The sequence below is a fragment of the Dromiciops gliroides genome, chromosome 4 (assembly GCF_019393635.1).
Source record: "Dromiciops gliroides isolate mDroGli1 chromosome 4, mDroGli1.pri, whole genome shotgun sequence".
In the NCBI taxonomy this organism is placed as follows: Eukaryota; Metazoa; Chordata; class Mammalia; order Microbiotheria; family Microbiotheriidae; genus Dromiciops; species Dromiciops gliroides.
Window position 1 is genome coordinate 211,943,386 of NC_057864.1, and position 17,526 is coordinate 211,960,911.

The 17,526-nt window shown below is 36.2% G+C and overlaps 1 protein-coding gene across 1 annotated transcript in view; it reads left to right on the forward strand.

The window, feature by feature from the left end:
• Positions 1-17,526, forward strand: part of BPTF (bromodomain PHD finger transcription factor) — a 194,740-nt gene that overhangs the window by 89,128 nt on the left and 88,086 nt on the right. Inside the window, 4 exon segments of the mRNA XM_044003306.1 lie at positions 12,664-12,849; positions 15,719-15,906; positions 16,446-16,801; positions 17,297-17,428. Coding sequence (XP_043859241.1) covers positions 12,664-12,849; positions 15,719-15,906; positions 16,446-16,801; positions 17,297-17,428 — 862 coding nt within the window.

Sequence of the window (17,526 nt, forward strand, 5' to 3'; positions counted from 1 at the left end):
CCCAAAATACAATTTAGAATCATCCTAGTGAAAGAGAAGGAGCTTGAGCAGCTAGGTGACACTGAATAAAGCACTGGCCCTGGATTCAGAAGAACCTAAGTTCAAATCTGGCCTCAGACACTTGATGTGTACTAGCTGTGTGACCCTGGGCAAGTCACTTAACCCTCATTGTCCTGCAAAAAAGAAAGAGGAGCTTCCCAGTTGACATGAGCTAAATATTCTACAAGTGTATGTTCACAAGATGCAAGCAGGAAGCATATAGCCAAGACAGGATACACAAAGACTAAGACACAGAATAAGCAAGTATTCACACAAAAACATTCTAAAAGTGCTTTAAAAAACAAAACCAAAAACACCTCCACTTTTTTATTTTTTGGTATTCTTTTATTTTTAAATTTTGAGTTCCAAATTCTCTTTCTCCCTTCCAATCCTCCCTCACCCGGTGAGAACACAAGCAAAATGATATCAATTTTACATGTGAAATCATGCAAAACATAATCCATATTATCCATATTCCTCCAAAATACATAGGAAAATAAGGAAAGGGGGGAAAGTATACTTCAGTTTGCACTCACTGCATAACTTCTTTCTCTTTGGAATTGTATAGCATTTTTTCATCATGAGTCCTTTGGAATTGTCTTGGTTCATTGTATTGATCAGAACAGCCAAGTCTGTCACAATTGATCATTATTACATTACTGTTACTGTGTACAATGATCTCTCGGATCTTCTCACTTCACTTTGCATCAGCTTATATAGGGCTTGCCATATTTTCTGAAATCACCCTGTTTATCATTTCCCACAGCACAATAGTACTCCATCACAATCATATGCCGCAATTTGTTCAGATATTTCCCAATTGATGAGCATCCCCTCAATTTCCAGTTCTTTGCCACACAAAAAAAGAAGCTGCTATAAATATTTTTGTACATATAGGTCCTTTCCCTTTTTCTTTGATCTCTTTGGGATACAGTCATAGTAGTTGTATTGCCGAGTCAAAGAGGATGCACAGTTTTTTAACCCTTTGAGCCTAGTTCCAAATTATTCTCCAGAATGGTCGGCCCAGTTCACTCCTCCACCAGCAGTTCATTAGTGTACCTTTTTTTCCTCATCCCTTCCAGCTTTTAAGTTCAGCTGAAGCATATTAGATTTTGCTCCAGTCCTTTATTTTATTTATTTGTTTGTTTGTTTAATTATTTTGTAGAAGTATTTTATTATTTTCCAGTTACATGTAAGGATAGTTTTCAACATTTGTTTTCATAGTTTTTAGTTCCAAATTTTTCTCCCCCCTCCCTTCCCTCCTCCCTCCTCAAGACAGCAAGTAATCTGATATAGGTAATATATGTACAATCACGTTAAACATATTTCTGCATTAGTCATATGGTGAAAGAAGAATCAGAGCACAAGGGAAAAACCTCAAAAATGAAGGAAAAAAAACAACAACTAAAAAGTAGAAACAGCATGGTTCAATCAGCATTCAGAGTCCACAGTTCTTTTTTCTGGATGTGGAGAATATTTTCTGTCATGAGTTCTTTGGAATTGTTTTGCATCATTGCACTGCTGAGAAGAGCCAAGTCTGATCAGTTGATCACACAATGTTGTTGATACTCTATACAATGTTCTCCTGCTTCTGCTCATCTCACTTAGCATCAGTTCATGTAAGTCCTTCCAGGTTTCTCTGAAATCCTCCGGCTCATCGTTTCTTACAGCACAATAGTATTCCATTACATTCATATACCACAACTTGTTTAGCCATTCCCAGCCCTTTATTTTAACTGTGTTTTTCTGTTTCAGGTGTGTCTCTTGTAAATAACATAGTTAGAATTTGGTTTCTAATCCATTCTGCTATCTGTATCTGTTTTATGGGTGAGCTTATCCCATTCACATTCACAGTATGATTAATAACTGTGTATTTCCCTCCATCTCGTTTTCTTCTGTTTCTTTTCTCTTTCTTTTTATCTTGTCCCTCCTCAAAAATCTATTTTGCTTTTAACCACTGCCTCCCTTAATTTGTTCTCCCCTTTATCATGCCCTCCCCTTTCTTATCTCCCCTTTCCCTTCTATTTCCCTATTGGGTAAGTTACCTTTCTATATGCAACTGAGTGTGTATATTTATTCTTCCCTCTGAACCACTTCTGATGGGAGTGAGATTTCATTGCCTACCACCTTGCCCCTATTTTCCTCTCCACTTTAAAAGCCTTTCCTTGCATGCCTCTTTTATGTGAGAAAAAATTTCCCATTCTACTCTCCTTTCTCCCAGTGCATCTCTCTTTCTCACCTCTTCATTTTCTTGGAGATCATTCCAACATAATCAACTCGTAGCAGTTCTCTCTGTCTATGTAAATTCCTTTTAACTGCTCTAATAATGATAAAGTTCTTAGGAGTTACATGTATCTTCTTCTCATACTTGAATGTAAATAGTTTATCTTAATTGAGACCCTTATTATTACTCTTTCATGTTTACCTTTTAAAAAACTTTTAAGTTGCATTTGTGGTGAGAAAAACAAGGAATGGAAAAGCCCATTGCATGGGGGTACATGGGCCACTATGTTAAAAGCATTACTGAAAGAGCACTTATCCAGCCTCTTCTTTATTTCCATTTCTTTCATCAAAGAGAAGAAACTTTAGACTAAAAAATTACAGAAAAATTCTTTACAAGGAAGTTGCACCCATGATAAATTAGGAGACAGTGAGAGCATCTTAAATGTTCTGAGTTTGTCACTTGGCCACAATGAATCACATTCTAGCATTCCAATAGAATTTGACATGGTAGTCATTGAACCACTTTTAGTGGTCTTTGAGGAAACTGGAGAGAAAACTAAAGCTAAAAAGATAGATTCTGAAAAATTATAGACTAGTAAGCCTGATCTGTAGAAAAATTCTGTAACAAGTTATTGAAATATTTTCTTAGTGTCTCTCTTGGAGTCATTTTGGCTTCCCAGCATGAATAAGTCATGCCAAGCTAACCTCATTTCATGTTTTGATAATGTTATTATTGGGGCAGCTAGATGGCGCAGTGGATAGAACACTGGCCCTGGAGTCAGGAGGACCTGAGTTCAAATCCGGCCTCAGACACTTAACACTTACTGGCTCTGTGACCCTAGGCAAGTCACTTAACCCCAATTGCCTCACCTTCCCCCCCCCCAAAAAAAAAAGATAATGTTACTATCAAAAACCAAGAGATGGGGCAGCTAGGTGACGCAGTGGATAGAGCACTGGCTCTGGAGTCAGGAGTCCCTGAGTTCAAATCCGGCCTCAGACACTTAACACTTACTAGCTGTGTGACCCTGGGCAAGTCACTTAACCCCAATTGCCTCACTTAAAATAAAAAAAACAAACAAACAAGAGTAGATAAAGTATATGCGAATATCAGTAAGTCATTTGACTTCTTTGATAATGTTGCTGTTGGAAAAATTAAATTACCTAGATGGTCATTTCTGTTCATGTGCCCCAGTGTTCTGTTCTCTGTTCTCTGGCTTTTGTTTTATATTTTCATCAGTGACTAGAATGAAGGCACAAACATCATACGTTTATCCTATATGTGAATAAGTCAGAGATGGGTGAGAGCTAACACATTGTTACAGCAGCAGGAGCCAAAATGATCCTGACAGATTATATACTGATGGGCTAAGTCTAACAAAGGTAAATGTATTAAGGATATCAATTTAAAGTCTCAGTTTCAAGTGGAAAAAAAAATCAACTATACAGATACAGAATGAGGGAAGTATGTTTAGAATATTGTTCATATAAAAAAAGCTTTTCAGTTGACTTAGTAATTCCAGGCATGAAGGCTAGCCTTTGTAAATTCATAGACACAAGAGGTTGAAATTCCCTACTAACTAGGGAACAGTTGTAGGCCAGCTTGGCTGTAATACAGAATGTGTGAAGAGCTTTGATAGAAAAGAAGTCTGAATGGGCATATAGAAATCTTTAAATTCCAGGTTGATAAATCTTTATTTTACTTTAGAGGCAGTAATAAGCCACTGAAAATTTTTTAAACGAGAGTAATATGGTAATACTTGTGCCTTAGAAAGAATTAAAAATATGGATTAGAGAGAGGGGATTCCATAAGCAAAGTCAGGTTGTTACAATGGTCCATGTAGATAGAAAGTGGTAATGATAATAGCTAATATCATGCTATAAAGGAGCTCCACTCAGCAGCCCTATGAGGGTAGGTACTGTAGCTGCTATTAACTGCATTTAACAGTTAAGAAACTCTCCCTTAGGGGACAGCTAGGTGGCACAATGGATAAAGCACCGGCCCTGGATTCAGGAGGATGTGAGTTCAAATCCAGCCTCAAACACTTGACACTTACTAGCTCTGTGACCCTGGACAAGTCACTCAACCCTCATTGCCCCACAAAGGGTAAACGCAAACAAGCATAAGGACCTAAATAAAGATAAACTGCTTAAATTTTAATATTGGGAGATAATACATGTGTCTTTTCTGAATCCTGTCATCAAGAGTTGTAGAGTATTCTACTTAGGCAGAAGTCCTCAGAATTATTCCATTATGTCTTGATCATCTTAAAAGAAAAATGGAAAAAGAGAGGAAGAGGAAAACACCCAGGAGGGAAGGGAAAAGAAAATTATAGAAAATTATCTCTCAGCTAGCTGCTGCTGGTTTCTGAACTTGCTTATTTCTCAGTATGCTACCTAGGACCTGTGACCAGCCATTACTCCAGAATGCTATGCCTGGATACAAGTTCTCTCCTTAGTTCATCCTGGATCCATGACCCAGAACTGTATAATAGGCAACAAAGCTTCCACTTGATTCCTGTTCTTAAACTTTACAGTGAATTCATATGGTTTGGGGCTTTCTTCTTATCCTGATACACAGCCTCTCCCTGTGTTGGAGTGCTCCACATGGCAAACTCCTGGCTAGTCCCTGTCCCCAGATTCACAAACTTCTATTTTTTAAGCCAAAGTGGGCTTGAAAAATGACTTTGTGTCTTTTTCTCGGATTTTCAATCAGGATTTGGTCTGGTGTGTTTTCTAGATCTGTTTTAAGGAGGTTAGGGTAGAGCTTGCTGTACTTCTTCCAACTATTCTGCCATCTTGTTTCCATCTCCAGGGTCTTATATTCTAAAGGGGGAAAAGTACACATAAAAGGAAGCTGAAAAGCAAGAAGATAGGGAGTGACAAGGTGGAGAAAAAAGCTGAGACCAGAGAACTCTGGGCCTCTATAAAATGGAGATTCCAGGACAAACTGACCAATCAGAGGAAGGGGCCATAGAGGCTGAGGGATCCTCCAGGGTGAGAAGGCTGTTGGGTTATGTTGGAAAAAGTAGTCCTGAAAATCAGCAGAGACCTGAAAAGAATGCGGAAATGAGCATGGCTGACCTGGTCTTTTCCTTAAAATGAAAGTTTCAGGAGTTGAGGATGACTATAAAATTGTAACCCTGGATAACTAAAAGTATGATAGTGCCCTCTACACAAATAGGGAGGTTTGTAAAATGAGTGCGTAGTAGGAAATATAAAGGGTTTTTTGGACATGTTGAGTTTATGATGTCTACAGGACTTCCAGTTCAAATTAAAAAGGTGTATTTGGTGTTGTAGATTTAGAGTTCAGGAGAGAAACTAGGCTGGATAGGTACATTTTGGGGTCATCTTCATTCAGATAATTAAACCCATAGAAGCTTATCAATACGGTCACCAAAAGAGAGATTTCAGAGCAGGAATTCTCAGTCTTTTTCATGTCATGGACCTTTTTGGCATTCTGGCAAATCCTATGGACCTCTTCTTGGAATAATGTTTTTAAAGGCATAAAGATACATGGGATTAAACATGAAAGCCAATTATATTGAAATAGTTCTCATGTTACCTCCCCCACAAAAGTTCATTCACTTCAAGTTAAGAATCCCTATTCTAAAGAGAAGAGAAAAGGGAAGAGGGATGGAGAGACAGGAAGTAAGGGAAGGAGAGAGAATGAAGAGAGAATAAATAACAACTCAGTTCTAGAATGGTCTGGAAGAATTGAGTGTCTTCTGATCCAGGATGAAGGAGGTGTTTGTTAATGACTGAATGGATGATTGAGTGGGAAAAATGAAGGAAAAAAAGGCAAAGAAAGAGAGGAACTAGGAAAGGGTTGGTCAGCACTAGATGGTGTTGAGAGTGTGGGTACTGGTAGTAGAAAAAGAGGATCTTAGCCTTAGCACTGAATCACAGGGATAAGGGGAGGTAGAAGAGGCATTTCTTAGCCATACATCAGGGGGAGTCCAGGTGACAGGGGGCCTCCAACCTTCAGGGTCCTGTGATGATAGCTTACTTATTGTCTTCTAAACAGCAGAGGGGGTGGCAGGATATGGGAGAGGTACAGCCAGCTAGGGACTTTGATTTAAGTGTATAGGACATTAAAGATTTAATCAAGCTGTCAGAAACATCAAACTCAGACTTGAAACCAATTCCTTAGCGTCATACCAAGATGCTGACACGTCCAGAACATACAAGTGCATGCACTTGGCTCTTTGTACATACTTGGCCTGGTGTCTGAGGCCCTGGTCCTATGTTTGGCCTTGGCCACATGAGGCCTGGTGTTTGTGTCAGTGGCCTAAAAAATAGGTTTGTCTGTACCTCCCCCTTCCAATGAAGTGTTATGCTTCTATTTATTTGTTTGTTTATTTATTTGTTGGTTTTTTTTTTTGAGGGGCAATGAGGGTTAAGTGACTTACCCAGGGTCACACAGCTCGTAAGTGTCAAGTGTCTGAGGCCAGATTTGAACTCAGGTCCTCCTGAATCCAGGGCCAGTGCTTTATCCACTGCACCACCTAGCTGCCCCTGTAAGTTGTGCTTCCACACAACGCCAGATTCTAGGGGAAGGAGACTTTCATATACAGTCCCTAGAAGGTGCCAGTGTTGGAGCTCAATACTGACCCATACTGGACATATTGATAGTAAAGGGTGGAAACCAGGATTTTGGTGGTTGCTCCCACCTGCCTGGTCACTCTGTTATTACAGGGTGGTGAGATTTAAAAAATTTTTAGACAGTAATAGCAAGCATACGGCAGAGTAGATTCTGCTCTTGACAAATTACTGCTACCTTCCTGTCCTCATTGGTGTTTCTGTGACTTTTTCTTAAGTTCTTGGGTATAGTATCCGTTGGTAATGAGTAGTTGTTGTTGTTTAAGGAATGCACAGTATGTCTATGTGATCTATCTTAATTATTATTCTGTACTCCAAAATTTTTCCACTATTTCTCAAGCTAAGCCTACTCTGTATATACATCTTGGTACTTAGTGTACTATATTTTTTCTTTCTTTGGCTATTAGAAGAAGTGAGGATTAGAAAGGGGAAAAATTGTTACCCTTTAGTAGTAGTAGACTACTTATAATACCATTGAAAATTACTATCTATGAACAGAACCAAGAGAACATTTTACACAGTTAATGGCAACATTGTGTGAAGATCAACTGTGATAGACTTGTCTTAGATCAGCGTACTGCTAAGAAAGCTAATTCCTTTAAAAGAGTCATGATGGAAAAGAACTATGGAGTCTGAATGCAGATCAAAGCATACTATTTTCACTTTTGTTGTTGTTTCTTTCTTGTGGTTTTTCCCTTTTGTTCTGATTCTTTTCTCACAACATGACTAATGTGGAAATATGTTTAAAATAATTGTAATGTATAACTTATATCAGATTATATGCTGGCTCCGAGGGAGGGAGGGAGAAAAATTCTTTACATGTAATTGGGAAAAAATACTATTTTAAGAAAAAGAAAATTACTGTATAGGCATAGTTCTTTCTTTTTCTCTTCTACCTTTAAGAAGTCTTAATTTGTATGGGTAGTATTTTTGAATCATATGTGATTTTTGCACAAATGTAGCAGAATAGAAATGCCAGAACTTAAATTTTAAAGACCAAGGATCATAGAAGTATTTTTAAAGCATCACAAATCTTAGATATTTTCTGTGTAGAATGGTGTTGGTGATGCTTCCTATTTGTGGAAATACTAAATTTCCTATTAAGAAGTGGTTCCAAATTACATATTTTAGATCATTCAGGCACTTCCAAAAACCCCATGTTTGTTATACACCTTTTTAAAAAGTTTTAACACATTTTACTTTTTTCCAATTACATATAAAAACAATTTTGAACCTTCATTGTTTACAATTTTGAGTTCCAGGTTCTCTTCCATCCACCTTCCCCACCCCCATCCATTGAGAAGGCAAGGAATTTGCTAAAGCTTATATATGTATGCACATTTTCTGATATATCTTTTAATGGTATAATCGATTCAGAAAGAGCTGACTCTTTAAATAGTTTTCTTAAAGTAGGATTTTTTTTCTTAGCTTTTAAAATTTTAATTATTTAGGATTTAATAATTTGTTACAAGTTATTGTACTAAAGGAAGAATTGGGAAATCATACCCCCAAAATTCTTATGGAAAGAAAAATGAACAGATTTCAGACTACCAAATGATGACTAGATACATTTCTTGAAAGACAGGAGTTAGAGAAGAATACTGTGGTGATGTTTTGGGAAAAAAATTGGCATATAATATTTTTTGTTTGTTTTTATTTTGGTTTGATTTTTGTTAGGCAGTTGGGGTTAAGTGACTTGCCCAGGGTCACACAGCTAGTAATTGTTAAGTGTCTGAGGCCAGATTTGAACTCAGGTCCTCCTGAATCCAGGGCCAGTGCTCTATCTACTGTGCCACCTAGCTGCCCTGGGCATATAATGTTTTGATGATTAATTCCCTAATGCCCAATACTTGGGTTTTATATTTCTTACATTCAAGCTCAAAATATTTGGCTTAAGATACAAAGTGGGAAACAAATTCCACATAGAACTAACCTGAGTGACATCAATTTTATAGGGCCCAGCAAGTAGATCTGTGATTTCATAAGTATGAGGAACCTCCTTCCATCAGTGTATGTTGACACTTCTCTGTCATGTCTATTCATAGAGTTTTCTAAAGCACAGAGGGCTTAATTGATTTACCCCAAATCATATAGCCAGTACAGATCCAAAGCAAGACTCGAACTGTAGCCTTCCCACTACACTATGGGTACTTCTATTTTATAATAATGAAAAACTCAAATCTCAGGCTCTGTTGTTCTATTAATGTTGGATTTTAGATTTTGAACCAACAACTTTTTTATGGATTTATATTTAAGCATACTAACAAAAGTTTTGTTTTGCTTAATTTCCCAGAAATTATGGAAATAAATGCAGTTTTTCCAGATGTCAGTTACATATAGCGTGTAGATTTTCTAAATTCACCTGGGGTTTGAGAGTACTGATGAAACATAATAAAACTGACCTAATTTCCCCTAAGTATTCTTAGGTGTTCATGAAATGCCCTCTGGACACTTAAAAAATTTCTACATCTATAAAAATGAAATATAAGAGCATATAGATAGGTAGGATTTTTAAGATTTGCAAGACATTTTGCGTACCTTAACTTCCTTTGAATCCTATAACAGCCTTGTGAGTTGAGTACAATAGGCATTATTTTCCTACTTTTCAGATGAAGAAACAGATTCATGGTAAGTGACTTGCCTGTGTTCACACCATAGTGCCTGGGGTGGTATTTGGACCTAGTTCTTAGGGGCCTATGATCATAAAATCACAGATTTCATGTTGGAGGGAGGTCATCTAGTTTATCGTGATTATTTTGCAGATGAGAAATTTGTTGCCCAGAGAGTTTATGATTTGCTTCAAGTAATATAATATATAGTGTGGGTGTATGTGTAGTAATATATAATGCAAAGATTTGAACCTAAGTTCTCTGATTCTGAATATAGTACTCCTTTGAACCTCACATTTATTGTTCTGTGTTTTACACCAGATTGCCTCTCCCAAAGAGACATATAAGAACTTCAGTGACAGTACTGTTGTTTTTATAATATGACTCTCTACTGGTTCTCCTTTTGCTTCTCTGATCATTCCTCAGTTCTCTTTGCTGGCTCATCATTCACTTCAAGCTCCTTGACTTTGGGTGTTTCCCAAAGTTCTGTCCTGGGCCTTCTCTTCTCCCTCTACACTCTCTTTCTTGGTAACCTCATCACCTCCTATGGCTTTACCTGCCATCTCTTTGGCAGTGACTCTCAGATCTCTGTATATCAAGCCCCAGTCTCTCCCTTGATCTTCATTAAGTTCTACATCACCCATAGGCCAATTGGACATTTCAGACTGGATGTCCCAAAGACATCTTAAGCTCAGCCTGGCTAAAACTGAACTCATTATCTTTCCCCCTAAACTCTCCCCTCTTCTAAACTTCCCTGTTTCTGCCAAAAGTCACCACCATCCTTCCAGTGTGTCAAGTTTGTAACTGGAATAGAATGCTCACTCTCCCCACATAGCCAATCAGTTGATAAATCTTGTCATTAACATCTCTTCCTTTCTTGCCTCAATTATTGCAGCAGCCTCCTAATTGGTCTCCCTATCTCAAATCTCTCCCCACTCCAGCCTAACCTCCGCACTACTGCCAAACAAATTTTCCTTGGGCACATATCTGGACCATGTGACTCCCAAATCACACCAACTCCAGTGGCTTCCTGTTGCCTTTAGGATAAAATATAGTCTTTGGTTTATCTCCTAAAGCTCCATATCTACTGGCCCCAACCTATCTCTTCAGCCTCAGTGACCAGAACCCCCCCCCTTGTACACTCTGTGATCCAACCAAATAGGCTTCTTTCTGTCCTTCACATGATATTCCATCTGCTATCTCTGGGCCTTTGCTCTGGTTGTTCTACATAGCTAGGGTGTGTGCTCTCCTCACCATAGATTAAGCTTCCTTCTCTTTTTTTAAGAGACAACTCAAGTACTATCTACTGCAGTGTGTGTATTTTTATATATATATATATATAAATACATACACACACACATATATATACATATGTTAATTTTATATTTATTCTGTGGCTACACAGACAGAATAAATATTGTTATATATGCATAAATGCATTTATATATACATGTCTGTGTATACACACACTTCTGTTTGTCCATTAGAATGTAAGCTCATTGTAAGTAGGGACTATTTCATTCTTTGTATCTGTATTCTCAGTACCTAGCATAGTGACTAGCATATGGTAAGCACTTAATAAGTGCTTGTTGATTGTTCGATGCAGGCTGGCATCTTCCTTACAATTTATAGTTAGTCTTAGGAAGTTGCATAAAGCACTGAGAGGTCAAAGTGATTTTACTAGTCATATTGCCGATATATGTTAGAGGCAGAATTTAACCCTGAATCCTATTTTTCCTGACCCCAAATCCCTTTTTCTGTCCACTGTGCCACACTTCCTCTACTAGTAATTTATATTCCAATAATGTGTATTAATTAGTTTTAGTAGGTGAGAAACTGTACTTTGACATAAAAGAATACATATAATCCTGAATTAAATGCAGGTAGAATAACTTAAAAGACAGTGTCCCATACAGGAGAGATCTGGCCTCAGAACTCAAGGTCTAAATTTAAATTTTACCTCTGATTCCACAGTGACTGTGTGACTTTTGATAAATCACACTTAATCCTTCAGTGCCTCAAACAACTTTCTGAGATTTTAGACTGCTGAAGAGAAAGGGGCTAGTCTTCATATGGAAAGAAAATTACCTATGCCAATGGAATTATCAGTCTGGTTTAGAAACAACCTTTGGGGGGCAGCTAGATGGCTCAGTGGTTAAAGCACCGGCCCTGGATTCAGGAGTACCTGAGTTCAAATCCGGCCTCAGACACTTAGCACTTACTAGCTGTGTGACCCTGGGCAAGTCACTTAACCCCCATTGCCCCGCAAAAAAACCAAAAAACCATGTGGTTGCCACAATATCGAAACAACCTTTGCCCTTGCATATCCTATAATAGCAGATTAGCAGATAATTCTCTAGCACTTAATGGATTATATTGCCATTTAAATTAAATCATTTTTGAGAAAACTGATGCATTTTATATATTGTGTGGCATAAATGTCACTTATTTTTTTTAAATCTCAAAATGTGTTGTTGGATGTTTTGTCTTATATTGCAAAATAAGCAGGATAAATTTTTTTTTTTAATCAGTGAATTGGTGCAGCTAGGTGGAACAGTGGATAAAGCACTGGCCCTGGATTCAGGAGGACCTGAGTTCAAATCTGGCCTCAGACACTTGACACTTAACTAGCTAGCTGTGTGCCCTTGGACAAGTCACTTAACCCTCATGCCCCCCCCCCATCATTGAATTTAAATTAGTGATGCTAATTTAAAATATCCTTTTACTTTTAGAGTATTACTAATGAACTGCAAACTAACAAATAGGGTGACTCATAATGTCCTAGAAGTGTTTCACAGAGAAACCAGCATGTAATTATTGATATATTGGCTCAAAATTAATTCTCTAGGCATTTATTCATTCTTGCTTCTCCGAATATTCGTCATATTTTTGTAAATAAAAATTATTTACAAATGATTGTTGTTATGTTTTACATTCATATTGCATGTACTTATTCATTTATGAAGAAACTTTTTCAGTGAACTAACCTTGTATATAATTAGAAGTTCTAGGCAAACATTTTAAGTTAATCATTCATTTTAGAGCTTTCTGTTCATATGTTGCACTTATGTCATATTTAATCATCTTTTCTTAATCTCCTTGTAGTGGGATCCCTAAAAGAAATTTAAGGGAATCTTCTGAGTGTTACTATTGCTATGTTACACAATCTGAAAATTATTTATTCTATTTTTAGAAGAATCTACCAAGTTGAATGATGGCAATAGTACTGCTACTGTTCCCAACCCGCCTTATACTGAAAACAGCAACAGCAGCAGTGAGCTAAATTCCTCCCAGAGTGAATCTTTCACTAAAACATCTGATGATCCTGAAAATGGAGAAAGGGAATCTCATACACCTTTATCTGTTCAAGAGGAAATAGGTAAGAGTGTCTTAACACATTTATTCTAAACTTTTAGATTAAACAAAGCAACATACCCTCATTTACCCCCAAAATACTCATCTACAACATCACTTTCCCTTCTTTGAATGTAGGGAATAGTTAATTGATGGGTTAATTGGAGAAGGATATAAACATTTGGAAATTACCTGAAAAATTGATGTATGGAAATAAGGATTTAAAAGAAAATAATTTACTATGGTTAGTAAGTAATTCATATACTTTCTTCCATTTAACAGCATTTTTTAAAAAAAAATAAGTATTTTGGGGTGGAAATTATTCCAGAATACATTTTGCATTTCTTTACCTTGTTAGAGTCTATAGAATAAATTTTAATTTTTATCTTCATGACTTAGTCTCTGGCATTAAAGCAGGATTTAATACCAGGATTTCTTTAGGACCTATTGAGGAATATAGGGCTATTTTTCCCCTCTACATAGTAGATTCTGTTGTTTTTAGTCCTTTTATCTGTTCTTTTTAAAAAAATCATATTTTTTTTCAGTTAATGAAAACCTCTCTCTTCTTCCCATCATTAGAAAAGAAAAAGAAGAAGAACAAAACCTTTTTCTTGAAATTCCTGACCTTTCATTTCTCTAGATGATTTCCCCCCCTAGCTCTATAAAGTAAACCTTAATAGTTTGATTGGCCTAGCACTGGAAAATAAATCAATTTAGGTAGTATTATAATTTATATCATATTGGCCTGGCCTAACCATGAGAAAATAATGCACTACAATTATTTAGATCTGACTTTATTTTTATAAGGAGTGTTTTGTAGTTGTATTCATATAATTTCTGTATTTGGCAGAGACACTTTCTTCTACATCTGGTAGTCATTTTAAAATGGAATTTTTCTTTCTATCTCTTTCTACTGGGTTTTGTTGTAATACACATACATGTTGAGGATTTATATTGGTTCAGCATATATCCAGCCAAAGTTAATTGTTCCAATTGATTTTTAGTTGACTTTCTAGAGTCTCCTGAACTAAACCATTTAACATCTATAAAAAGCAATAATTTTGTTTCCTCTTTGGCCATGCCTATGTTTTTCTTGTCATATCTCTATATCTAGCTAATTTCTAGCACTATCAAATTTAGTCATGATAATGGACATTCCTTATTTACTCCTGATCTTATTGGAAAGGTCTCTATTACATATTATGCTGGTTCTTGGTTTTAGATAAATACTATTTATCATGTTAACGAAAGATTTGTTTTATTCCTATACTTTCAGTGTTTTTAACAGGAATGGGTGTTTCAGTTTACCAAAATTTTTTTCTGCATCTTCTGAAATAATCATGTGGTTTTTGTTCTTGTCAATCCTGCATTCCTGGTATAAATACATCCTGCTTGTAGTATATAGTCTTTGTAATATGGTTAATCTAGCCTCTTTGTCAATATTTTATTTAAAATATTTGCATCAGTACTCAGCAGTATTGGTTTGTAGTTTTCTTTCTGTTTTGACTCTCTCTAGATCAGGTATCAAGACTATATTTGTATCATAAATGGAATTGAGCTGGTTTTTTCTTTTCCTGTTTTTTTCAAACAGCTTATGTAATATTGGAATTAATTTTTCTTTAAGTTTTTTGCATTCACTTATAACTCCATTTACTCCTAACGTTCCCCCCTCTCCCCTTTGGGAGGTCATTAATGGCTTGTTCAGTTTTTCCCCCCTAAGACTGAGTTATTTGACTTCTCTTCAATTTCTTGTTCTATTATTCTGGGCATTTTGTATCTTTGTAAGAATTTATCCTTTTAATTTATATTTTTTGGTTTTATTAGCATGTAATTGAACAAAATAGTTTATTAATTTCCTTTATTTCTTCATTTGTTGTGAACTCTAAATTTTTTGATACTAGTAATTTGGTTTTCCTTTTTTTTAAAATAAAATTATTTAATTCAAGGGGCAGCTAGGTGGCGCAGTGGATAGAGCACCAGATCTGGAGTCAGGAGGACCTGAGTTCAAATCCGACCTCAGACACTTAACACTTACTAGCTGTGTGACCCTAGGCAAGTCACTTAACCCCCCCCAAATTATTTAATTCAACAGGTTTTCTTTCCATGTTAAGAAATCTGATTTTAAGGACTTCTATTTTGGCATTTAATTATGTTTTTTTTAATTTATTGGTTTTCTAAGTTTTTTTTTTCCTTTACCAACTCATTGGGTTTTTTTTTTCCTCTCTTTAATGATGAAAGGGTTAGATATATAACATTTCCCCTACTTGGGCTGTATCCTGAAATTTTTGGTATGTTGTCTCATTGTTATGGGTATCTTTAATGAAATTATCTGTTGATTATGTGATATATTTGTTTTTTTGACCCATCAATTCTTTCGCAGTGTCCATGGATGCCTGTCCCCTAATGCCCAACTTGACCTACAAAAATGACTTACTATGATTTTTTTCCCTACATCTTTTTGGAGAAATTGTGAGGAGTGCTGGCACTGCTCTCTCCTACTCTGCCATCTCTTATTTTTTCTTTATAGACTTTCCTTTGTATTCCTTGATTGGAGCTGCCATTTCTTTAGGTGTGCTTGCTTAGAGCATACCTTCCCCTGCCCCCTTTCCTTATTGGTGTTTCTAGTCTATATTCAACTCTGATAGCAGGTCTTAAGGTTTCTTGGAATCGTGTGTAAAATAAGAGCCTATGAATAAGGGTCTTGCCTATGAGTAAAGTACATAAACTTTCCTTTATGGACTTGGTGCCTTCTTTTGGCTACTTTTTCTTTTTTTCTTAGTTGTGTGCCAGATAGCTGAGTTAGTAAATGGGTGAGGTTTTGCTGTATTAACCGTGATTTTAAATAACAGCCCTTTTTGCTTTTTACCAAATGTAGTTACTTAACTTTTTCTTAGCAGATTTCAAATCAGAGAAGTCTAATGGAGAAAGAAGTGATTCCCCTGGAACAGGGAAAGGTACACCCGGCTCAACACGGATGGTCACAAGATTACGAAATCCAGACAGTAAGCTAAGTCAACTGAAGAGCCAACAGGTTGCTGCTGCTGCACATGAAGCAAATAAGTTATATAAGGAAGGCAGAGAGGTGTGTATCTTTTTTAAAAATTATTTTTATAAAGTAATTATCATTTATGCTTGTTATCATTTAGTAATATTCATGAATGTTATTTTATATTATACATTGTCATATATATCATATTGTATATAATTTATTAGTAAAATTCTGTGTAGATTGTATAGATTTGCTGTTGATTTGCTTTTTCCACCTTTAAGTAAATTTGGTTTCTTTGAAATTAGAGGTGCTATTTACAGTATACTGTATAGTATTTGCAGTATGCTGAATAGATACTTCAAGAAAGTTTGATGACTGACCTAAAGTACACATTAATAGTTTGAAGTGCTGCCCTTATGAATTCATAATTTACCTGTATGGTTATTCGTGTTTTACATGGATTTGCTCAATTTGAATTTAATTTATTGTTTAATTTAAAATAGGTTATTGCCTAATATTTGATCGGAATGTATGACTACAGGTTATTGAAAGGAAAAAAGTTTGTCAAATCAATTTATATATTTTGTATACTTTAATGAAATATTTTTATGCACATCTGTTTCCTCGAATAGGTACTGGTAGTTAACTCTCAAGGAGAAATTTCACGACTGAGCACCAAGAAGGAGATAATTATGAAAGGAAATATCAACAACTTTTTCAAGCTAGGTCAAGAGGGGAAGTACCGTGTCTACCACAATCAGTACACGACCAATTCTTTTGCACTGAACAAACACCAGCACAGAGAGGACCATGATAAAAGAAGGCATCTTTCACATAAATTTTGCTTGACTCCAGCAGGAGAGTTCAAATGGAATGGTTCTGTACATGGGTCTAAAGTACTTACCATATCCACCCTGAGGTTAACCATCATTCAGCTGGAAAACAACATCCCAGCACCATTCCTGCATCCCAATTGGGCCTCTCACAGGTAACAGAGACTCAAGTCAACTAACAGCTGCCATATTGAGCCTGGGGTCTGCATAGATTTCAGGGCATCTTTGAACTTGGACTGGGAAAAAAAGCACATTTATATTTTGGTTAATTTCTAATTAAAATTTAGCACTTACTTCAGTTAAGAAATGTAGCAAAAACAAAAACAAAAACAAACAAACAAAAAAAAAGAAATGTAGCCAACAAACATTCCAAAGTCTGCCTATGGAGTATACAAAATGGTTATAATGCTCCATCTTTAACAATTGTTGCATTAGCGAATGAAATTAGAAATGGTACCTAAATTTTAATTGCGTCTGCCAACAGAGTGTAATTTTTAGATAACATGTCATAAGCAGAAACTTTAAGACTATTTTTATACTGCTTAATGGAAATGTTAATAGAGGTGTGCTTGTTTAATTATATATAATTATGAATACATTGTTTAAAATGTCAAGTGATTGCAGCTGTTTGTCTTCTTTATAAAATGTAGGTCAAATTGGATCAAAGCCGTTCAGATGTGTAGCAAACCTAGAGAATTTGCTTTGGCTTTGGCCATTTTGGAATGTGCCATTAAGCCAGTTGTCATGCTGCCAATCTGGCGAGAATCTTTAGGACATACCAGGTAAGGAAAAAATCCTGTCTGATACATGAATTATAATTTATTCTCTGTAGTAATCCTGGGTAGTCAGTAGTGGAAAGTAACATGACTGAGAGGGGGAA